Source organism: Plecotus auritus, assembly GCF_963455305.1.
Source record: "Plecotus auritus genome assembly, chromosome: 2".
Taxonomy (NCBI): Eukaryota; Metazoa; Chordata; class Mammalia; order Chiroptera; family Vespertilionidae; genus Plecotus; species Plecotus auritus.
This window is the reverse complement of record NC_137771.1, coordinates 16,628,402-16,650,671: the sequence shown is the minus strand read 5'-3', so window position 1 is coordinate 16,650,671 and position 22,270 is coordinate 16,628,402. Positions and strand designations below refer to the sequence as shown.

The 22,270-nt window shown below is 51.8% G+C and overlaps 1 protein-coding gene across 1 annotated transcript; it reads left to right on the top strand.

Moving 5' to 3' along the window:
* Positions 1–1,622: 1,622 nt before the first annotated feature.
* On the top strand, positions 1,623–22,063 carry CRYBG2 (crystallin beta-gamma domain containing 2). Its single transcript, XM_080655977.1, has 19 exons — positions 1,623–4,136; positions 4,543–4,590; positions 4,681–4,793; positions 4,960–5,089; positions 7,072–7,211; positions 8,046–8,172; positions 8,396–8,431; positions 8,771–8,907; positions 9,067–9,193; positions 9,491–9,630; positions 9,713–9,839; positions 10,327–10,359; positions 10,486–10,598; positions 14,982–15,111; positions 17,392–17,531; positions 17,914–18,037; positions 19,732–19,890; positions 21,614–21,773; positions 21,870–22,063. Exons 1-19 carry the CDS (start codon positions 1,638–1,640, stop codon positions 21,956–21,958), a joined length of 4,572 nt encoding a protein of 1,523 aa, XP_080512103.1. The 5' UTR covers positions 1,623–1,637; the 3' UTR covers positions 21,959–22,063.
* Positions 22,064–22,270: the final 207 nt, after the last annotated feature.

Here is a 22,270-nt window from a genome sequence, read left to right as displayed (position 1 = left end):
ACCAGGTAAATACATTGGGGAGTTTTGTATGGTGATTAAGCACCCAGGGCTGGCCTTCAAGTCTTGCTTCTGCTACTGTGTAACTCTGGGCAAGTTTCTTAACCCCTCTCAACTTTCCCCCTGCCCTCATCTGCAAAACGGGAATGTTTGTTCATAATTTATTAATGCCTTATTCTTTAGGAGTTATCAAATGCATGGAGTTCTTTTGAGGATTCCATAGGACAACGAACGTAAAGGAGTTAGCAAGGTGTTTGGCTCAGAGTAAGCCCTCAATAGATGGCTGTTGTTGTTGCTGTCACTGTTAAAACAGGTTCACCAGAGAGTTTCTAGGGAGCTTAGAAGTCTCCTCAGACAGTTGTTATTATCACCCCCTATTTAAGAAAGGAGGTAATGGAGACCCAGAGATCAGGGAGGTTCAGAAAAGAAATAAGACCTTAAAAGAGTGACGGTAAGATTGCTCTGTGGGAGAGGACCATAGGCATAGCTGGATGTGCTCAGAGCCTTGGCTTCGGGAGCAGGCGGGAAGATGCCTAGACATGGACTTAGCTATGACTTCAAACCCCGGCTAGCAATTTTGCAGGTGCATCACCCTGGGCCAGTCACTCCTCTTCTCTGACCCTTGGTTTCTTCATCTGCACAACGAGGGAAACACTCATAGAGGAGAACATGGAGGGAGAGTGTATGCAAGTCCAAAGTGCTGGGTCCCGAGGAGTTTCACTAAGACCCACAGGTGTACCCAAAGGTCACACCACATGCTGGTGCTAGCACACACACGCACACCTGCTGGTGTTTGCTCACAATTCTCCGAGGGGACACCGCGAAGTTTATGAGCCAGCATTTTAGTTTATGAGTTTTTGTTCCTTCTCTCTTATTTTATCCTGACAATAACCCTATGAAGCACATACTCTTATTATAACACTAGAGGCCCGGTGCATGAAATTCATGCAAGAGTAGGCCTTCCTTCCCCCGGCTGCCGGCACTGGCTTTCCTCTGGCACCTGGAACCCGGGCTTCTCCTGCAGCCCCGGCTTCATCCGGAAGGACGTCTGGTCTAATTAGCATATTACACGTTTATTATTATAGATTTTGTGGCTTGGAGCCCTGATGCCTGAACCGGAAGAGTGGCCACTCAAGGTGATCTAGCTAGTGAGTGGCAGAGCCAGGGGAAACCAGCTCTGCTCAAGGCCAAAGTCCGTCTTTCCTTCGCTTTCCTTATAATGGCAGGAACAGGCTCAGAACAATTGCCTAGTTTTTAGCTTCCTGGTTTTCCTGTTTGGGGCTCCTGGAGGACTAGAGTCCCCGCCCCCTCCATAGACCAGTGGGTCAGACCATGTGCCTTTCTCTCCATCCAGGCTCAGGCCACAGCTTCACCCATGGAAGGTGGCCTACGGGGTCACCTGAAAGTGGGGAGAGGGCTGAGAGTATTATGCCCATTTTACAGATGAAGAAACAAAGGTCCAAAAGGTGAAATGTCTTGCCTGAGGTTACCCAGCCTGACCTTGGCAGAGGTAGTTGTTCTGTACTACAGCGAGCCACCCTCATACCCTTGACCCTGTCTCTCTTTTTCCTGGCACCATCTGCAGGGAGCTGGGCCACAGGGAGCCAAGGACACTTCAGGACAGGTTGCTGGGGCCCAACATGGAGGAGGCAGGTGGGCCCCCAGCTCAGGCCGAGGCCCGGGTGGTGAGTGCCAGGCTGACATGGAGACAACGGCCCCCTGCCAAGGAAGAGGTGAGACATCACTTTCACAAGGTGTCTCTGGTGTCAGAGGCCCGGATGGAAGCCCCACAGGAGGAGACGTTTGAGTACAGCCCCGGAGGAGAGAAAGTCAATGGCTTTGCTTCAAGGAGAGAAGAGACTGTGAATCGTCAAGCCCCCCCAATTGGGGCTGGTTCCAAGAGCTGCCAGAGCCATGGGCCCATCTTTTCCAAGAAGTACACGCTACCCCCCAAGGAGAAAAGGCTGGTGAGGAGGCTCAAAGAGGCTGTGGACCAGGGTGATGGCAGCTCCCAAGACCCTAGGACTGAGCCACCACGCCTGGGAGCCATGGCCAGGACGGAGCTTTTGGTGCCCCTGCCTGGGCCCCGTGAGCCGAGCCCCCACCCATGTGTGAGCCGTGAGGAACGGCGGGTGACACGTACTGTGCGGACCACTGTGGTGGTAGGCGGGCATGTGGACCAAAGGGTGACCAGCTCTGTGACCTTGGAGCCAGTGCTCCCGGGCGAGGCCCTGCCAAGGGGCCGCAATGCTGTCCGGGCGGTGGTGGTGAGCCACAGGGCTGAGGGCTCGCCCAGCCGCAGTCAGGCCCTGGAGCTGCTAAGTAGCCGGCTTCCCAGGCCCATGGCTTCTGTGTCAAGGAGTCCAGGTCTGGGCAGTACAGAGGGCACAGCCCTGGGGCAGCTGCCTGAGATGGGGACAACAGAGCCAAAAGGCAGATCTGCCCTGGCCCCTGCAGGCACCCCTGAGGGTGCTCACCCACCTCAGAACCAAGAGGCCCCTGCAGTCCATCCAGACCAAGACCAGGGCCAAGCTCGGGATGCCAAGGCCCATAAGGTCCCAAGGGTGCAGGGGGCCTCCAACCCCACACAGCTCCCTCTCCACACCTCTCAGGGCCACACATTAGTACCCTCTTCTCCCAGAATCCAGATCCATCCCCCATCCCTGGGCCTAGACCACCTTCCTGAGCAGACTGTGGTGCCCACTCACCCCAGGGCCCAGCCTACTCTTGATCCCAGGGGACCCCAGGCCCTGCCCTCTGTAAAAAGGGAAGAGCTCACAGATACCCCTGCTGCCACCATCATGCCCAGGGTAAGGAGTGAGGTTGTTATGGTCTCTGGAGACCCCCCATCCCCTACAAGAAGAAAGGCTGTCTCTAGCCCAGGCAATCTTTCTGCTCCATCTTCCCCAAGGAATAAGGTTGTTCAGGACTCTGAAAATGTCCCTATCTTCTCCCTCACCCAGAAAGAGATAGTGCAGGGCCCTGATGTTCCTGCGGACCCCTCCCCCACCCAGAAAGAGGTTGTGCAGGCTCCTAGTGCTCCTGCTGCCTCATCCCCCAAACCAACCAAGGTTGTCCAGGGCCCAGAAGACAGGCCTAGCACCCAAAAAGAGGTTGTCAAAGGTAGTGAAGGCAGCTTTGATGCTTCCCTCACCAAGGAAGAGTCTGTTCAAGGCCTGATTGCTCCTGCTATCCCATTACCCCAGGAGGATAAGGTTGTCCAGGGCCCTGAAGGGAGTCCCATCTCATCTCCCACCCAAAAAATGGTTGTCCAGGGTCCTGCTGTTCTCCCTGCCCCCTCCTCCTCAGTGGGCAAGGTGCTCCTCAGCCCAGGAGGCCCCTCTGCCCCAGTGCCGATGGAAGCAGAGGCCAGCCAAGAGTCTCGGCTTATCCCTGACTCCACTGAAGACAAGATGCTCCTGGAGCCATCGAGGGAGGAGGAGGAGCTGGTCCTGGCGGCTGACCTGGAGATGTTCCTGGACACCCTGCGGAGCATGGAGCCCCCTGAGATCCTCCGCACTCACCGGCTGCCACGAGCCCCCCGCTCCTCCTACCTGGCCATGTATGCCACGCTGCCTCCTATCGAGGAGGACCAGCCCAGGCCTTGGGTGCTGGGACCCAGCCCCCAGGAGGTGCCAGCACTGGAAGAAAAGGAGGAACACGAGGAGGAGGAGGAGGAGCAGGAGGAGGAGAAGGAGGAGGAGGAGGAGGAGGAGGAGGAGGAGGAGCCAGAGAACCCCTACCTGAGTGACGATGAGAAGCTCCAGCGCAGGCAGGAGAAAGCTGGGCCTGGGCCCTCCTGGGACTTCCTCCCTGCCAGGCCCCCCCAGGCCTCTTACTCTCCTCTGGAGATGATGAAGAAGCATGTCACATGTGCCAAGGGCTCCCACCCGGAGCCAGGGCCAGAGCGGCAGGCGGGCACGCGGCCCACCTCCCGTCTTGAAGGCAGTCTTTTCTTTGGGGGTGTGGTGTCTGCCACCAAGGAGGCCCCCACCTCGGAATCACTAGGCACAAAATTATCCGCTCTGCCTCCCCATGGGGCACCAGGGCTCAGAAAGGTGCCAGGACAGCTGCCCCTGCTCTGCAGTGAAAGGTCGCCGCCAGAGAAGCCCCCATGCACCAGGCCCCCTGAGGGCTGGGTGAGTGAGGCCGTGGGTGGCCTGGGAGGGTGCCAGGCCTCACCAGGGTTTGGATGGCATGAGGACCATGGTACTGGGAGGCAGAGTCTTCAGATGCAGAAGTTTGGGCCTGAGGTATGGCTTAGTGTGATCCTGTGCAAGCCACGTCTCTCTGGGCCTCGGTTTCCATGTCCAAACAGGATGTTTGCACGGTTGATTCCAAAGACCTTAATGGCCGCAATCTCTTGGAAGCCGGAGAAGGGGAGTGATAGGGGGCCAGCTCCTGGACAGGGTGGGTTGGGACAAGTGTGGTGCCCTCTGTGGGGGTGGAGGCTAATAGGGAGGATGTGGGATGCCTAGGATGGCAGGTGGTGGGAGGCAGTAAGCAGGCAACCTATAAGACTTCTTATCACTGCCTCCATTCCAGAGCCTGGCATCGAAGACCCAGGGCAAGCTGAACACCAGGCCAGGAAAGGTAGGGGGTGGAGGGCAAGTGTGTGGGAGGGGCAGCAGCAGGTGGGAGTTCAAAACAGAGCCTGAGGACCCCCGTCTGCGTTTTGTCCAGGTGATCCTCTTCTCCGAGCCGGGCTGCCAAGGCAGCAGCAGGGAGGTTTGGGAAGACATTGCTGATGCCTCCAGCTGGGCCCACGTGGCCTCCATAAGAGTGGTCCGAGGCTGGTGAGTGCAGAGTGCCCAGCAGTAGGGGCCTGCCTGGGAACCTGGGCCAGCAAGCACAGCGAGAAGTGCCCCGGCCAACCTGGCAGAACCCCCCTGAGCTACCCAGAGACCCTGCCTTGTGGGTACATCCTCTCCACCCAGTGACCCTGGGTCTCTGTGCCCACAGCTGGGTGCTCTATGAAGAGCCAGAGTTCCGGGGCCGGAAGCTGGTCCTGCCTGAAGGAGATGTGGAACTCAGAGCCGCGGGGCCCGCATGGAGTATCCAAAGCGTCGGCTCCCTCAGGAGAGTTGTCCGGGTGAGTGGGCTGGGGTTGGGAGCCAGATGTTGCCCTGTCTCCCTTGGCCCCCCCGCCGTGAGGAGGGAGTTGGAATCTCCCAGACAGAGATTCCAACTCGTGCTGGGTAGGGGCAGAAGAGGGTTTATTATGGACTCACCTATAGATTCCAGACCTGGAGCCAACTGGGGAGTGCTAGCCTGGCTGGGGACGCAGGGCAGGCAGAGGCAAGCCCCAGCTTGGGAAAGCAGCCTGAGGAAGTCTGAGCTGCCTCTGGGGAAGGACTCGCTACAACAGCAGAAACAGGTGGGGGTGGATATGGGTGCTCCCCTACCCTCAGAGCCCCGGGCTCTTAGGCCCACAGTAAGACCCAAGGTGCTTTGGACGATTGTTCATCCATTGGCTCAAGGATGCTTGATAATGTCTGCTGTGTGCCAGCCACCAGGCCAGGCAAGGAAGGGTGGAGGACTCGGGGTCAGGCTAGGGTCTCAGCGTGGGGTTCGAAGCAGGAAAGCCATATAATCAGATTAGCAGTTTATAAACACCCATCTGGCTGCCAGGACAGGAGAAGAGACGGGATGGGGATCCCAGAGGCAGGAAGACCAGGAAGGGCTGTGATTTCCAGCCGAGGAGCCCTTCTGAATTTTGAGGGAGGGGTGTGTGCTTTGTAAAGGCATAGTCAATATTACAGTTTCATATTTGTAAAGTGATAGTTTACAAACTACCAAAATTAAGTTTGACAAAACCATCTTGGCTGCTAGGGAGAACCAGAAGAGAAAGCAGGGCCCATCAGATGTTTTGTTTTGTTTTAAAATATGTCTTTATTGATTTCAGAGAGGAAGGGAGAGGGAGAGAGATAGAAACATCAATGATGAGAGAGAATCATTGACTGGCTGCCTCCTGCATACCTCCCACTGGGGATCGTGACCTGACCGGGAATTGAACCATGACCTCCTGGTTCATAGATCGATGCTCAACCACTGAGCCATGCGGGCTGGGCTGTTTTGCTTTGTTTTTAATGAGAGGAGGAATAACTCTGAGTCCAGAGCTGTTGCAGCCCTCCTGGTAAGAGAATACGAGAGCTGATGATTCTTAACTAGGGCAGTAGCCCAACCATGCAAAGGAAGGGCGTTTTCAAAGCCTCTCCAGAAGCACAGAAATGTTTGTGGACCATTTATTGTGATCTTCTCACAATAAAGTCATCATTGTGTGGGAGGTAATGAGGTACAAGAGAAAAAACAGGGGCTTTGAAGTCAGGTGGACCTGGATTCCTTTGATTAATCCAGCACTGGACACAGAAGGTGCTGGGTGAACAGAACCTGAACTGCTCTGTTCTTGGCCCTACTACTTACAGGTTGTGTCCCTCGGGCAGGCTGCTTAACTCCACTGAGCCTCACTTTCCTAGTCTGAGAATGGAGTAATAACTCCCTCTGAGAGCAGTAAGTGAGATGGGGTCGGACGTGCCCCAAGCACAGTGCCTTGCACTCAGTAGATGCTTCATAAACACCTGATAAAGGAGTGAGGCCATGAAAATGGTCCTGGTGAGGAAGAAACACGCAGAATGCAGAGAGTACCTGCTGCTTGCTGGGAGGAGGTGCAGGTAGAGCCGGTCTGAACAGAGGCAGGGATTGTACAGAAAAGAATGGCCAAAGTTAGACCTCTGGAAGCAGCTGGCCACCCCACCTATCCCTCCACCAGGCTGGAAGCCAGGTTACCCAGAGGGAAGGTGGAGGGCATGATACTTGGCAGGCTCTTGCTGAGAACTTTGGTCTCAGATCCCCAAGGTTCAGGGCGGGACCAGCAAGGGCTTTGGTCTTGGGTTGTCTGGTCAACCTTAAAAATACGTCCCAGTCTATCTCCTGGCTTCTGGGGAGACAGTCACAAAGTTTTCCCAGAAGCCCCCCCAGAGCCCCGGCTGGGCAGACGTGGGGAAGCAGGTACAGAAGAGGGTAGTCTCTGAGGGGTGGCGTTTTACACTTCATTTTTCCACCCCTCTTTTGCAGGGCTACATTACCCCAGAGATCAGCCTGTACTCCGAGGAGGGTCTCCAGGGGGAGCAAGTGAAGCTAACCAAGTCCTTGGAGGACCCCCATAGCCTGAAGGGGCCTCTGCAGGTGGCATCTGCCACTGTGTCTGCAGGACTGTGAGTCTGGGCTGTTCTAGAATCCCTTCATTTACCATTCACTGTGCTGGGTGCTGGGGACACATAAGCAAAAGGATACAGTTCCTGGCCTCAAGAAGTGCTCAGTCTATTGGTGGGGACAGGGAAGTAAGCAGACAGCGGCAATTCAGGGTTCCAGGAGGGAGAGCATGGAGCTGTAGGAGCACAGAAAAGCACCGAACCAGCCTGAGGTCACAGAAGCCTTCCAGGAGGAGGAGACACCTCTGCTGGGAGGAGTTGGCCAGGAAGAATAGGTCCCTGAGGGCAGGGGTTGTGCATGTATCCTTCACTCGGAGTCCTTCCTGCCTAAAGCAGAGCCTGGCATGGGATGGATGCCCCTAAATATCTGTTGATTGAATGAACAGGGGAAAGAGTATCTCTAGAAACAGGAACAACACTTGCAAAGGCCCAGAGGTGAGAGATCTAAGCTTTGAAAATTCAGTCTGGTCAGAGGAAGCAGCAAACAGGGAGCTGTGAGGCCCAGGAGGAAGGTAGGGGGACAGACGGAAGGGCCTCTTTGTGCAGTTGGGCTGTATTGAGAGGCCAACAGGAAATTACCGGGGACCTTGAAGCAGGTCTGTGCACTAGAAAGAACTCTCCAGCTGCTGTGTGAAATGAGGGAGGGCCAGGCCAGAGGAAGGGACACTGGTGGAGTGGCTACTGCGTGAGATTATGGGGGCCTGAAGTGTCCCTCCAGAGTCCCCTGGCCAGAGGCCTCTCCCTCAAAACCTCCTTCTCCTCTCTAAACCTTCCCTCCCATCCACCAGCCTGTGTCCCTGGGTATCTGGGGTTCAGCCACCTCTCTGCCTCCCCCAGGTGGCTGCTGTACCCCAAACCCTTCTTTGAAGACACTCCCTGCATCCTGGAGCCTGGAGAGTATCCCACCTCCAAGGACTGGGGTACAGCAGACCCCAGCGTGGGCTCCTTGAAACCCCTGAGATTGGTAAGGAATAGGTGGCCCCAGGTAGCCTTGTCCTGCAGTCTGAGGGCAAGGCAGGGCCCGGGAGCTCCTACTAGGAATGGGATTGGAGGGGAGGTGGGATTACCCCAAGAGGTGGGGGCTTGGCCATTTTTGGGAGTCTCAGGATCAAGCAAATCCTAGGCCACCAGCCCCATCTGCCTTCCCCCACCTCTGGGTTGGTGGCTCAGCTCTGTCTCCTCTTCAGGGCTGCCCAAGAGTGGAGAAGCCAGGGGAGCCCAAGGTAAGAGTCTGGGCTTCTGGGTCAAAAAGGGCCTTTGGGTGGGTTGTGTGCATGTGTGTGGTGGCTACTGTGGCCTGAGCTGGAGGATAGGAGAGGAGGGTCCTGGGAGCCAGAAGCTGGGGCTTGGAGGATGGAACCTGATGGATTCACTGGGAAATGGCTTTTGATGTGTAAGAACCAGGTCAGAGGTCAGAGAAGAGATGGGAGTTAGGGCCTGGAGCTCCGTGAGGGCGTGGGAGGGCTTGGCTAGGGGCTGATGCAGGGCAGAGCCATCCTGGGCTGGCTGGTGTGTTTGGGTCCAGATCACTCCGCACTGACATCACCATCCCTTTCCCCAAGGCTGTGGTGTATGAGGCCCCAGGCTTCCAAGGCCAGAGCTGGGAAGTGAGCCGAGACATTTACAACCTTCAGCAGCCAGAGGACAGCCACAGCCCGCGCCTGGCCTCTGTTGGGTCCCTGCGAGTTCTTGGAGGCTGGTGAGGATTCAGGACCCTTCCTTCTACCTTATCCTCCCCGCTGGCCTCTACCCTGGGAGTGGGGAGTAATCTGGGCTGCCTGGGAGTGGGGGCAGCTGTCTTACACATCCCGGGGCCTCCTGTGACTGAGTCTGTTTGTCTGCCTCCGCCCTCCCCAAGCTGGGTTGGCTATGAGAAGGAAGGCTTCCGGGGCCACCAGTATCTGCTGGAGGAGGGGGAATACCCTGATTGGTCACATTGGGGAGGCTATGACGAGACGCTGACCTCCCTGCGGGTCATCCGGACGGTAAGCAAGGGCAATTGGGCCATTCTTCTGCTTCCAGCCACAGCCATACCCTCCCCACTGACCCGCCCCCCCCCACCCCGTTCAATTTGTTGAGAGAAGAATCTATGTTCCATCTCCCTGTTCTCCAGAGCGCCTGAAGTGTTCCCTGAGGTCTAGTTCTCTCCCTCCTGCTGCTTTTCCCCAGGCCACACTGGTCACCTCACCCCAAAGTCCCTTGGGTCTGCCTCCCTGAGGTCTGGTAACTCCCAGGGGTTTCAGTGGGTGGGCGGGAGTCGCCTGACTGTCCCTGGGGCCCAGGACTTCGCGGACCCGGCCGTGGTGCTGTTTGAGGCCATGGACTTCGAGGGGCACGGCGTAGAGGTGAGCGAGGCATTGCCGGACGTGGAGCTGGCGGGACACGGCCCCCACACGCAGGCTATCCACGTGCTCAGCGGCGTGTGAGTGACAGCGGGGCGGGCCGGGGGCGGTTCCAGCGGAGGTGCCGGCTCCGCCCGGCTGATCCACGCGCCCGTTCTGTAGGTGGGTGGCCTATCAGGAGGTGGGCTTCTCCGGGGAGCAGTACGTGCTGGAGAAGGGAGTGTACCGCAACTGCGACGACTGGGGCGCAGGCAACAGCGCCCTCGCCTCGCTTCAGCCGGTGCTGCAGGTGCGTTGCGGTCGCAGAAGGCCGGGCCTCTGGGAGGGAGGTGCTTGGAGTCTGGGATGCGCCCACCTCAGCTCTGGTACTGGAGGGACCCTGCTCCGAGCTGCGCAGAGGGGGCGGGGCCTCCGTGGAGGGGCGGGGCTAATGCAGATTTCAAACTTGGGAGAGCTAAGGCTGGGTTTGGAAGTTTATTTTATTTTTTAATTTTCATTGATTTCAGAGAGAAAGGGAGAGGGAGAGAGAGAGAGACATCAATGATGAGAGAGAATCATTGATCGGCTGCCTCCTGCACGCCCCGCACTGGGAATGGAGCCCGCAACCCAGTCTTGTGCCCTGACCGGAATCCGACCATGACCTCCTGGTTCATAGGTTGACGCCCAACCACTGAGCCACGCCAGCCAAGCTGGCCTTGGGAGTTTTGAAACCAGAGGAACTGAGGCTAGCGGCTGGTACCCTCCTTAAGTCTTGAAACTTTGGTCTCTCCCTTCAGGTCGAGGAGCAAAATCTGCACTTTATCTCTAAGGTGAGGAGCTGGTGGGGCCTTATGCCTCCTCTTCCCTCATTTCAAATCTCTCTCCCTGTTCCCCATTCAATCCGCCCACTCCATCGCCCCTCCTTCACTCTCATCTATTCCCGTCTCTGCCCTCAGATTCAGCTTTTCTCGGGCCCCGACTTCCTGGGAGACCACATCTCCTTCGAGGATGACCAGGCCTCTCTGCCCGCCTCTTTCCAGCCCCAGTCCTGCCGAGTCCACGGTGGCAGGTGAGGATGTGGGAGAGGGTGAGGAGGAGGCTTGAAGGTGCTGGGGGTGAGTGCGGAGACAGGACGAACCTGCCCTGAAGCTTTCACTCAGTTTGGAAATCCAAGCTGCAGGAAGAGGGCCTTTATTTCAAACGATGTCTTTACTCTGGCTTCCTTGAAATTAGCTCTTCTGTCCTAAAGCATTCAATCTTAAACAAAGCAAAATGAAGTTTTAATGGAAATGGAAAACTACTAGATAGTATAGTATAAAGAACCCCAATCTTGTTTCATCCGTACCTCTGCCTTTTTTTTTTTTTAGTGGAGTATTTAAAATTCCAGCCCAACATAAAATTTCACAGGTAAATACTTCCGCATGTATGTCTAATAAGAAAGGACCCCTCCCTCATACACACATATAACCACAAGTTATTATAGCATCTGCCGAAACAGGTTTGGCTCAGTGGATAGAGCGTCTGCCTGCGAACTGAAAGGTCCCAGGTTCGATTCCGGTCAAGGGCACGTACCTTGGTTGCGGGCACATCCCCAGTAGGGGGTGTGCAGGAGGCAGCTGATCGATGTTTCTCTCTCATTGATGTTTCTAGCTCTCTATCTCTCTCCTCCTCTCTGTAAAAAAATTAATAAAATATATTAAACAAACAAAAAACAAGTTATTATAGCATCTAATAAAATTAACAATAATTAATATCTAATATCCAGCCCATGTTTAAATTTCTCCTGTTGTCTCAAACAATGCTTTTTAAAATTGGTTTGTTTTTCTGAGGATCCAAACAAGATCCACACATTGCATTTGGTCAGTTTGGTCTCCAGTGTATAACAAGCCCCCCTCCTCTTCATTTTGTTTTATACCACTTATTTGTTTGAAGAAACCCCGTAATTTGCCCTGTACATTTCCTATCTTCTGTATTTGGCTGATTGCTTCCTTGGGGTGTCTTTTAACTTGTTCCTCTGTCCCGAATATTTCCTGTAAACGGGCAGATAGGGAGGCTTGATGAGATTGAGGATGTTAGATGGCATTGTGTGCTTCCCACTGCATAGCATCAGGAGACCTGTGTCTGCTTGTCCCACTTTTTTTTTTTTCTATCCTCACCTGAGGATATTTTTCATTAATTTTTTAGAGAGAGTGGAAGAGAGGGGGAAAGAAAGAGAAACATTGATGCTCTCTCACATCGATTGGTTGCCTAATGTACGAGCCCTGACCGGGGCCCAGATGGGGAGGAGCCTGCAACCGAGGTACATATCCTTGAGGGAAATTGAACTCGGGACCCTTCGGGCCACAGGCCGATGTTCTACCCACTGAGCCAAACAGGCTAGGGCTGCTTGTCCTACTTGTAAAGATATTAAGATCCCAACATCATAAGATTTCCCATTTACCATTCACCTAATGGTTTTAGTATCCATTGATGATAATTGCCTAGATCCATTACTTCTTTAGAAGTTACAAAATGATGATTTTCTTTTTTGTTAATCCTCATCCTAGGGTATATTCCTTCCCCCCCACCCCCCATTGATTTTTAGAGGGAGTGGAGGGGAGGGAGAAAGACAGAGAGAGAGGAACATCATGTGAGAGAGACACATCAATTGGTTGCCTCCTGCACGAGCCCCCGAGGGGATCTAGCCTGCAACTGAGGTATGTGCTCTTTACTGGAATTGAACCCGAGACCCTTCAGTCCATGGGTCGATGCTCTAACCATTGAACCAAACCGGTTAGGGCCAAAATGATGATTTTTTAATTTTTGTAATGCTTTCTACATATTTTAGCTGGAATACTAAGGATTTTCCTTTTCAACTATTTGTTTACCTATACAAAAAAAGGCAGTTTGATTTTTCCCAAGAATCAATGTTTGCCCCTTTCTCTTGATAAATTTTCAGAATACTTTCTGAATTGGTGCCCTAGCAACCTCCAAAGCTGACCAAAGAAGATTTTTTTTTTTTAAGTATTGCTATGAACTCATGGATTTTTATGTATTTGAAACACTTTAATCCATTGGAGTCACTGTTCTTTTGTGTGCTAAAATTGTTCCATTTCTGGCAAACGGGAACCCCTACAAATGACCTCCTGGGTGCTTTTCATATGATCTCATTAGGTTTTTTTTTTAAATAACTTCCTTGTTTTTCTGATATAATAAGATGCTCCAGGGTAATTTTGCCTCCCCCCCCCACCCCCTACACACACACATTTGGAATCAGCCATTTCCCAAGGAACTCTGGCTCCTTTTAGAAGGAAATAACTATTTAGAGATCAAAATCTGCATGCTAAATGTTTTAAAATTATAATATTCATATTACTACTAACAGTGAAAAACAGTGAATGCTGTTTGAGGTTTCTCTGTGGTTCTTTTAGTCATCAGGACATTCACCTGCATCCCATTTGGCATGTACAGTTCAAAATATTGTGTTTTTAAGACATCTGAAATCATGTGTGGATTTTCTGGTATAAAGTTAGGTTCATTTATTTTATGTTTATTTTAATCTTTAGGAATAGTTTTCATTTTTATTTAATTCTGTTTTTAATTACATAAAATATTTACAGTGTTCCTGTCCTTTATCTCTGAAATTAATAAATATATATTTAAATATCTTTTTTAGCCCTAACCGGTTTGGCTCAGTGGATAGAGCGTCGGCCTGCAGACTGAAAGGTCCCCGGTTCAATTCCGGTCAAGGGCATGTACCTGGGTTGCAGGCACATCCCCAGTAGGAGGTGTGTAGGAGGCAGCTGATCGATGTTTCTCTCTCATCGATGTTTCTAACTCCCTATCCCTCTCCCTTCCTCTCTGTAAAAAATCAATAAGATATATTAAAAAAATAAATATCTTTTCAAAAATATATACTTTATTGATTTTTTCGAGAGAGCGAAAGGGAGTGGGATAGAGAGATAGAAGCATCAATGAGAGAGAAATTTCATCAATCAGCTGCCTCCTGCCTGCCCCCGCACCAGGGGATGGAGCCCAAAACCTGGGCATGTACCCTGACTGATGGCCTCTTGGTTCCTGACTCCATGTTCAACCGCTGAGCTACACAGGCCGGGCTACTTTTAAATATCTTTAAAAAACAACAATAACAAAAAAAACACATCAGCTCAGTCTCTGTCCCTGCCACCTTTCCCCTCCCTCCGCTCTAGATGATTATTTTTGATGTTTAGTTTACTCATCCATTGTTTCATTTTGAAGATATAAGTAAATATACGTTCATAAATTTACGTAAAACTTTCTATATCACTTTATATATCTTGAAGACAGTGGTTCTCAACCTTTCTAATGCCGCGACCCTTTAATACAGTTCCTCATGTTGTGGTGACCCCCAACCATAAAATTATTGTCGTTGCTACTTCATAACTGTAATTTTGCTACTGTTATGAATCGTAATGTAAATATCTGTGTTTTCCGATGGTCTTAGGCTCTACAGCAGCAATTCTCAACCTGTGGGTCGCAACCCACAGGTTGAGAACCACTAGCAGGGTCGCCTAAGACCATCGGAAGACACAGATATTTACATTACGATTCATAACAGTAGCAAAATTACAGTTATGAAGTAGCAACGACAATAATTTTATGGTTGGGGGTCACCACAACCTGAGGAACTGTATTAAAGGGTCGCAGCATTAGAAAGGTTGAGAACCACTGCTTTAAGAGATCGTCCTCATTCCTTTTTACTGCTATATTATACTCCACGTTCTTTTCTTTTTTTTAAATTGATTTCAGAGAGGAAGGGAGAGGGAGAGAGAGATAGAAACATCAGTGATGAGAGAGAATCATTGATTGGCTGCCCCCACATGCCCCACACTGGGGATTAAGCCCGCAACCTGGGCATGTGCCCTTGACCAGAATAGAATCGGGGACCCTTCAGTCCATAGGCCGACGCTGTATCCACTGAGCCAAACCAGCTAGGGCTATACTCCACATTCTTAGTGTATTCAATCAATCCCCTACTCATGGACATTTGGGCTGCCCCCACTTTTTGCCATGCAAACAGTGCTGTAATGAGTGGTCGTGTTGGCATGTGTCATTTTATGTTTTTGGAGGGGGTCCTTGGGATAGATTCCAAGAAATAAGATTACTGGGTAATTGTATATATAAGTTGTTTTTTTCTTTTATATATATTTTTATTAAGGTATTACATGTGTACATATCTTACCATTGCCCCCCCCCCATGTATATATAAGTTTTGCTTGATGTTACCAAATTTCCCTTCTTATGGGCAGTATAACTTCAGTCAGTCCTTTTTAAAGTCTGACCTTAGTCACTGCTGCTGCAGTGCCTGTTCATCCTTGGCTTCCCCTGGATCAGGAGGTCATGATCAAGTGTGCATCCACTCTGCTATATCTCAGGGGCCTGGGCAGGCTCAAATCCCCACCCACTCATTTCCCCCACCCTTCCCCTTCCCCAGCTGGATCCTGTTTGATGAGAAGAACTTTGAGGGTGACCAGCACATTCTCTCCGAGGGCGAGTTCCCCACTCTCACGGCCATGGGCTGTCTGGCCTCCACAGTCCTGGGCTCCCTCCGGAAGGTACCCCTGGTGAGTACCCCTGTTCAGTTCCAGGCAGTCCCTGAGGCAGGGGGTGCTGCTGGGGGTGTCCCAGGCCTCTTCTCACTGTGCAGTGGGCTGTTGGGTCTTGAATCCTGTCTTCCTCAGAACTACCCCAGGTCCCCCTAACCCCAGGGCTTCAAAGCCAGTTCAACTTACTAGAGATTTTTCGAATACCTGCCAAGATAGGTCCTGGGAACAATGACATAAATTGGACACAGCCTCACCTTCAAGAAACCCAGGGTCACAAGATGGCTCTGCTGTTGTGCGGAGAGCAGAGGTGTGGGTCAAGGCAGTGGGGTTAAGACAGTATAATACTGTTATACTGTTATAATACTACTAGAGGCCCGGTGCACAAAATTCGTGCACGAGGGGGGGGGTGTCCCTCAGCCCAGCCTGCACCCTCTCTAATCTGGGACCCCTCGAGGGATGTCCAACTATTGGACATCCCTCTCACAATCCAGGACTGCTGGCTCCCAACTACTCACCTGCCTGCCTGCTTGATTGCCGCTAACTGCTTCTGCCTGCCAGCCTGATCACTCCCTAACCACTCCCCTGCCAGCCTGATCAACGCCTAACTGCTCCCCTGCTGGCTCAATTGCCCCTAACTGTTCTCCCCTGCAGTCCTGGTCCCCCTCAACTGCCCTCCCCTGCAGGCCTGATCCCCCCCCCCCCGCCAACTGCCCACCCCTATAGGCCATCTTGTGGCAGCCATCTTGTGTCCACATGGGGACAGCCATCTTTGACCACATGGGGGCGGCCATCTTGTGTGTTGAAGTGATGGTCAATTTGCATATTACTCTTTTATTATATAGGATTATAAGGCAGGGGTGGGTCAAGACAGTAAGCCAGAATAAATCATGATGTCCTGGACCAGGGGAGAGATGGAGAGAAGTGACACGGGCCACATCAAATAGCTCAAGTCTGTAGGACTTGGTGACCAGCCCTGGATGGGCCAGCAGTGGCAGCACGAGCCGAGCAGCTGAGGTCTGCTGAACACACACCATGCTCAAAGCCCATGCTCCCGGCTTTTTTTTTTTTTTTTTTTTTTTAAATATATTTTTTATTGATTTTTTACAGAGAGGAAGGAAGAGTGATAGTCAGAAACATCGATGAGAGAGAAACATCGACCAGCTGCCTCCTGCACACCTCCCACTGGGGATGTGCCCGCAACCAAGCTACATGCCCTTGACCGGAATCGAACCTGGGACCTTTCAGTCCGCAGGCTGACGCTCTATCCACTGAGCCAAACCGGTTTTGGCAACTCCCGGCTTTTTTAAAATGGCTTTTCACCCCCGCCGGCATGGCTCAGTGGTTGAGCATCAAAGCAATGAGCAAGGAGGTTGCGGTTCGATTCCCAGTCAGGGCAAATGCCCAGGTTGTGGGTTCGATCCCCAGTGTGGGGCGTGCAGGAGGCAGCCAATCAATGATTCTCTCTCATCATTGATGTTTCTATCTCTCTCTCCCTCTCCCTTCCTCTCTTAAATTTAAAAATATATATATAATCGATGCCCACATTCTCCACCAAAAAAACCCAAAACAAAACAAAAAACAAACAAACAAAAAAATAATATATATATATATATTTGTATCTTTTTTTTAAAGACTTTCCATATACTAAGGCATTCAGTCCTCACCACAACCCTATACGGTTTGTTACTATTCCCATCTCCCTTTTCCAGATGTGAAAACTGGGGCACAGAGAGATCATGTGACTTGCTCCAGGTCACACAGCTGGTAACAGGCAGAGCCAGGTTCTCCCTGAGGCAGCCCAGCTCCTGAGTCCAAGCTCTTTACAACTATTCTCTGGGCTCTGCGGGCAGATAGTCCTGGTTCTGAAGCCCAGCTTCGGGGGTTTAATATTCTCCAGCCTCCGTTTCCCCTCTGCTAAGCAGGGATGATAATAGCACCTACCTATATAGGGTTGTTGAGAAGTTAGAATGAGATCAGGTAAAGTGCTTAGCACAGAATCTGGCAGGAAGTAAGCCTCAAATATATGAGAACTACTGTAATTAACAATATTATTAGTATACTATTTTTTGACATGCCATTTACTGGGGAGAAGGTCTGAGGGGCATTGGGGGGCCTAGTCTGGCACATGCTGTATCTGAGAGTCTGGGGGACCCAGCCGGCAGTGTACAGGATTCAGGATCCATGTGGGGTGCAGCTCAGGAGGGAAGAAGGCCTGAGTACCCATCTGGGAGTCAGGGGGCTGAGTCTGGGGCCAGGGCTGCCGTGGTTTCAACCCTCCCCAATGCCCTGGACCCCCAGCACTTTTCAGAGCCCTCCATTTTTCTGTATGGACTGGAGTGCTTCGAGGGGAAGGAGATTGAGCTCAAGGGAGAGGTGCGGAGTCTGCAAGCCGAGGGTTTCAACAACCACGTGCTGTCCGTGCGGATCCAGGGGGGCACGTGAGTGGGTTGTGGGGAGGCAAGGGGGTTGGGGGCGGTTAGTAAGTGAAGGCTGGTTCCAGGTTTCTTCCCTGAGGGGACTCAGAGGGTGGGTTCCCTCCCCTCCCAGCCAGGAGGGAGGGAGAGGTGGACTGAGGAGGGTCATTGATTCTCTGGCTTGGACCCCAGCCCAGGGGGGAAGGGGCTCTTTAGGACCCTCCTCTGCCCTGCAAACCTGAATCCACTTCCCAGCCTCCCTCTCTCACCCTGGGACCCTAACCCCAGGCAAAGGAGTCCCAGCAGGAGAGAAAGGGAGGTGGAGAGAGTTCTGACATTTGTGCCTTCTTCTCCACCTTTCTGTCTGTCTGTCTGTGTGTCTGTCTCTGGCACTTGCTGGGCCCAGCTGGGTGCTGTGTGAACACAGCGACTTCCGGGGCCGCCAGTGGCTGGTGGGCAGTTGCGAGATCACGAACTGGCTGACCTACAGTGGGACTCAGAGGGTGGGCTCCCTCTACCCCATCAAGCAGGTGGGTAGCACATCAGGCTGAGTGTGTCCATGACGGCCTGTCTGGGTGTGTGTCTATCTGTGTGTTTCCCAAACTCAGCATTTTGGTGCTTTTGTCACAATTTTCGCCACATCGTCATTCCTCTTGAACCATTATCTACTTAATATTTTTTTCTAAATCAGCACCATTTGTTCCTACTCTATCCTTATTCTAAGGAATAATGGTCATAAAATCATTGTTTTGATGTGGATGGATGATTTTTCATTAATAGGAAATATAATAAATACATTACCATTATTTTTTTTTTACTGCCATTAAATTTTTTTTAGAATATATTTTTATTGATTTTAGAGAGGAAGGGAGAGGGAGAGGGAGATAGAAACACCCATGATGAGAGAGAATCATTGATCAGCTGCCTCCTGCACGCCCCCTAGTGGGGATTGAGCCCACAGCCTGGGCATGTGCCCTTGACAGGAGTCGAACCTGGGACCCTTTAGTCTGCTGGCTGAAGCTCTATCCACTGAGCCAAACCAGCTAGGGCTGCCATTAAATTTTTAACAATAAGTTTATCCATGTAGGAGTAAAAATTATCTCATGTAGTAAGCACACCTCATTTTGGGCAACACTGATTCCACATGTCTGGCCATGTGTCTGATTTCTTACCTGTGCGTTAATGTGGAGGCGTGGCCCTGGGATCTGTGTGTGTGTATGTGTGCACGTGCTGTCGGAGGCCATTTCTGTGTCTGTGCAGTCATTTGTGTCCATGTGTCTGTGTCGGTGACCTGTGGTTTGTGTGTTTATGACTCCACGTGCCTGTGGCCTGTTGAGAGTGTGTGTGTCTTTGCGCGAGGATATTGTGTGGTCCCTACATGCACGGACTCTTAGAACATCAGTGCTAGAAGAAATCTCGGAGGCTATCTCCAACGCCCGCATTTTACAGATGGGGAAAGAAAGGCCCAGAGAAGTGGACAAGGATTTGCTCTGCAATCTTGGGCAAGTACTGTACTTCCACGGACCTCAGTTTCCTCATCTTTAAAACGGGGGTAATACATACGATGGAGTTGGTTTGAGGACTAAAGAAAAATAATGTATGTAAAGTCCTTAGTACAGTGCTTGAGTGGGTAAACACCCAACAAACATTAGCTGCGATTCTTATTACTGTTACGGCCATCACCAGTATCCGAGGGCTCCAGCCGATTAGAGGCAGAGCCTGACCTGACAACTGACAGTGGAGTGTCTGCCACGCCATGGTTCCTCTTTAGCGTGGGGGTGGGAGGGGTGCACTTCTGAATACCTACATGCATCCATCCTTCTAGCAAACATAGGTGCCTAGTGCGGAGTAGGCTGGGGGACCCATGCATCGGTTAGGGTGTGTGAGTTTGTGTGGCTCTGAGTATCTGTGTGTTTGTCTCTGCTGCAAACTTCTGTGCAACCACGTGGACCTTGGATGTATCGGCCAGCGTGTCTCTCTGCACACGTCTGTGGGTATCGGTGGACATGGAACTGTATGGGTGTGGGTGTGTACTCCGGATGGGGCTTTGGTATCTGTGTGGGAAACAAGGGGTGACTTAAAGGAGCGCCAAGGGTGGTTTAGGGGCAAGAATGAGGGCTTTGGAGCTTGGGATGCTGGAGGGTCCAGAATTATGGGTGTTGGAGCCCAGGTGGGAGCATCTCTGCCCCAGGAGCCCTGACTCTCAGCTCCCTCCACTCACCAGCGCCGGGCTCATTTCCGCCTCTGGAATGTGGCACTGGGGGGCTTCCTGGCAGTGCCAGACCACGTGGAAGACATGAAGGCGGGCCGTGTGGTGGTTTCTGAACCTGGAGCTGGAGGTAGCTGCATCTGGTACTACGAAGATGGGCTGCTGAAGAACCAGGTACTGGTTTGGTGGCTGAGACAAGGACACCAGGGCCCCGGGGATGCACAGACTCACCGTGGGGAGTGCCAGCCCAGCCAGTAACAGGACCCACCCGTGGGTCAGAGAGACACACTCAGACACCAAGACCCTGGGGAGTGGAGAATGCAGGCTGTGCATCCACCCCTGGGCAATTTATACTCTTCTCTGGGCCTCGGTCCCTCATCTGCAAAACAAGGGCATTGAACCAGATGCTTCTAAGGGACTTCCCCGCTCTGAAATCCTGTGACAGAACTTGGGTCCTAGTAGTAATGATAGATTCACTCCAAAACGTTTCCTGAGCACCTGTTATGGACCAGGCCTTGTTCTAGGTGCTGGGAATACAGCGTTGAGAAAACAGAAACGACTCTTGCCCTCCTGAAGTGAACATCCTAGTGGGGAGTGGCAGAAACAACTCAAATGAGTAAAATATTTTAGCACCTCAGATGATGCAACAGAACAGCGCTTTTCACCCTATTTCATCTCACGGCACACATAAACTACTAACATTCTGTGGCACACCAAAAAATACGTTTTTTGCTGATCTGACAAAAAATAGATATCATTTTGATTGATTTACCAACAAATAATAATAATAATAGTAATTACCTATCCTTTTTGCTCCAAAGTGACATTTTAAAAAAACACACAGTTGCCTATACTTGTATATAAGGGTTTCCGGTATTGGTGAATACCGGAATTGACGAATCGAAGGCAACCTTGTTATGTGGCCTGACCAATAAGATGCAACTCTATTATACGATCTATATATTTATCGTTTTAGACAGGGCATTCACACCAGACGGCTGTGGTTGTGTTGGCAGTTGTCATTTTTTATTTGACAACCTAAGGGAAAAGAGGTCAGTGCTCCTGACTAGTCAGGTATTGCATTTTTCAAAAATCCTTGCGATACACCGGGTGAACATTGCTGCAACAGAGAAACAATAAGCGAGTAAGAGGAACAGGAAATGTCAGTAGCTCTGACAAGGAGAGCCCTTTCTGGGACGATGATGTTTGAAGAGGCAGCCGTGCAGGTACCTGAGGGAAGAGTGTTCCCAGTAGAAGGAACTGTGAGTGCGAAGGCCCTGAGGCGGGAACATCCTGGCATGTTCTAGGACTGGCAAGGCCACCTGAGTGACTAGAGTGAAGGGAGTGAAGAAGGAAGTAGCGGATGATATCAGAAAGGTTATGGGAGTGCGGATCCTGACAGGCTATTGAAAGGGTTTGTCTTTGACTTAGAACGAAAGGGAACGCTGGCTATGTACCAGGTGCCATGCGAAGCCCTTCACACGCCACCTCTTCAATCCTCAGAGGGTACTATGGGCAGATTCTATTTTACTCTCCGTTTTACAGGGTAGGAGAGCTGAGTACAGAGAATTTAAGTAAGTGGCTGAGAGTCACACAGCCCATAAGTGTGTCTGTCGAGGCTTGTCTGATGCTAAAGCCTGTGCGTTGGGAGTCAGTCATGGAAGGTTTTCTGGAGGAACTAATAGTTTTCCAGCCCTTTTATGACTTCTCACCCTCACAACAACCAGCACTCAGGGATTCCCATCTCATCTCCAAGGAAACCAAAGTTTAGGAGGATTAAGAGATTTGCCCAGGGTCACAATCCATAAGGATTTAAAGCTGGGTATGTCAGGGGTGTCTTTCTTTGGTGGGGTCCCTGTGGAGAGGAACAGGGCCTGATGACCTCCTGGGGCCTCAGGTGGCCCCCACCATGAGCCTGCAGGTGATTGGGCCACCCAGCGCAGGCTCCAAGGTGGTGCTGTGGGCCGAGAGCCGCCTGCCCCGTCAGACGTGGAGCATCAACGAATTGGGCCACATCTGCAGCCAGATGTTTGAAGGTCGGATCCTGGATGTGAAGGGTAAGGTGGGGATGTGTGTGGGAGAAGGCACCTGAGGGCAGTGGAGTCCCCAGCTTGCTCTGACCATCTCTCTCCCCATCTCTTCCTCCTCCCCAGGTGGCCGGGGCTATGACCGGGACCATGTGGTGCTGTGGGAGCCGGCCAAGGACAGGGCTTCCCAGATCTGGACTGTTCATGTGCTTTGACACCCCACGCTCCCAGCCCTGGAGGCTTTCTCCGGGATGAAATGTTTTTATCAGTGTTTTGTTGTTGTTGTTGTTGTTGTGTAACATGAGTTGTTTTCTAATAGCCTCCTGGGTATCCTCCTCTCTGTGCACTTGCTATTTGGGGGTGGGGTGAGGATTCCTTCACCTGCCTTGGTCACCCTACATCCAGGCTGGCTTCTTCCCTCCCAGCTTGTCTGGGGCTCAGGTGTAAGGCCTCCTTCTGCCACCAGAGGGAGCCCTGGGTCCAGACTTACTAACTGGTGAGTGTGATCTTTTATGCAGTCACCCCAA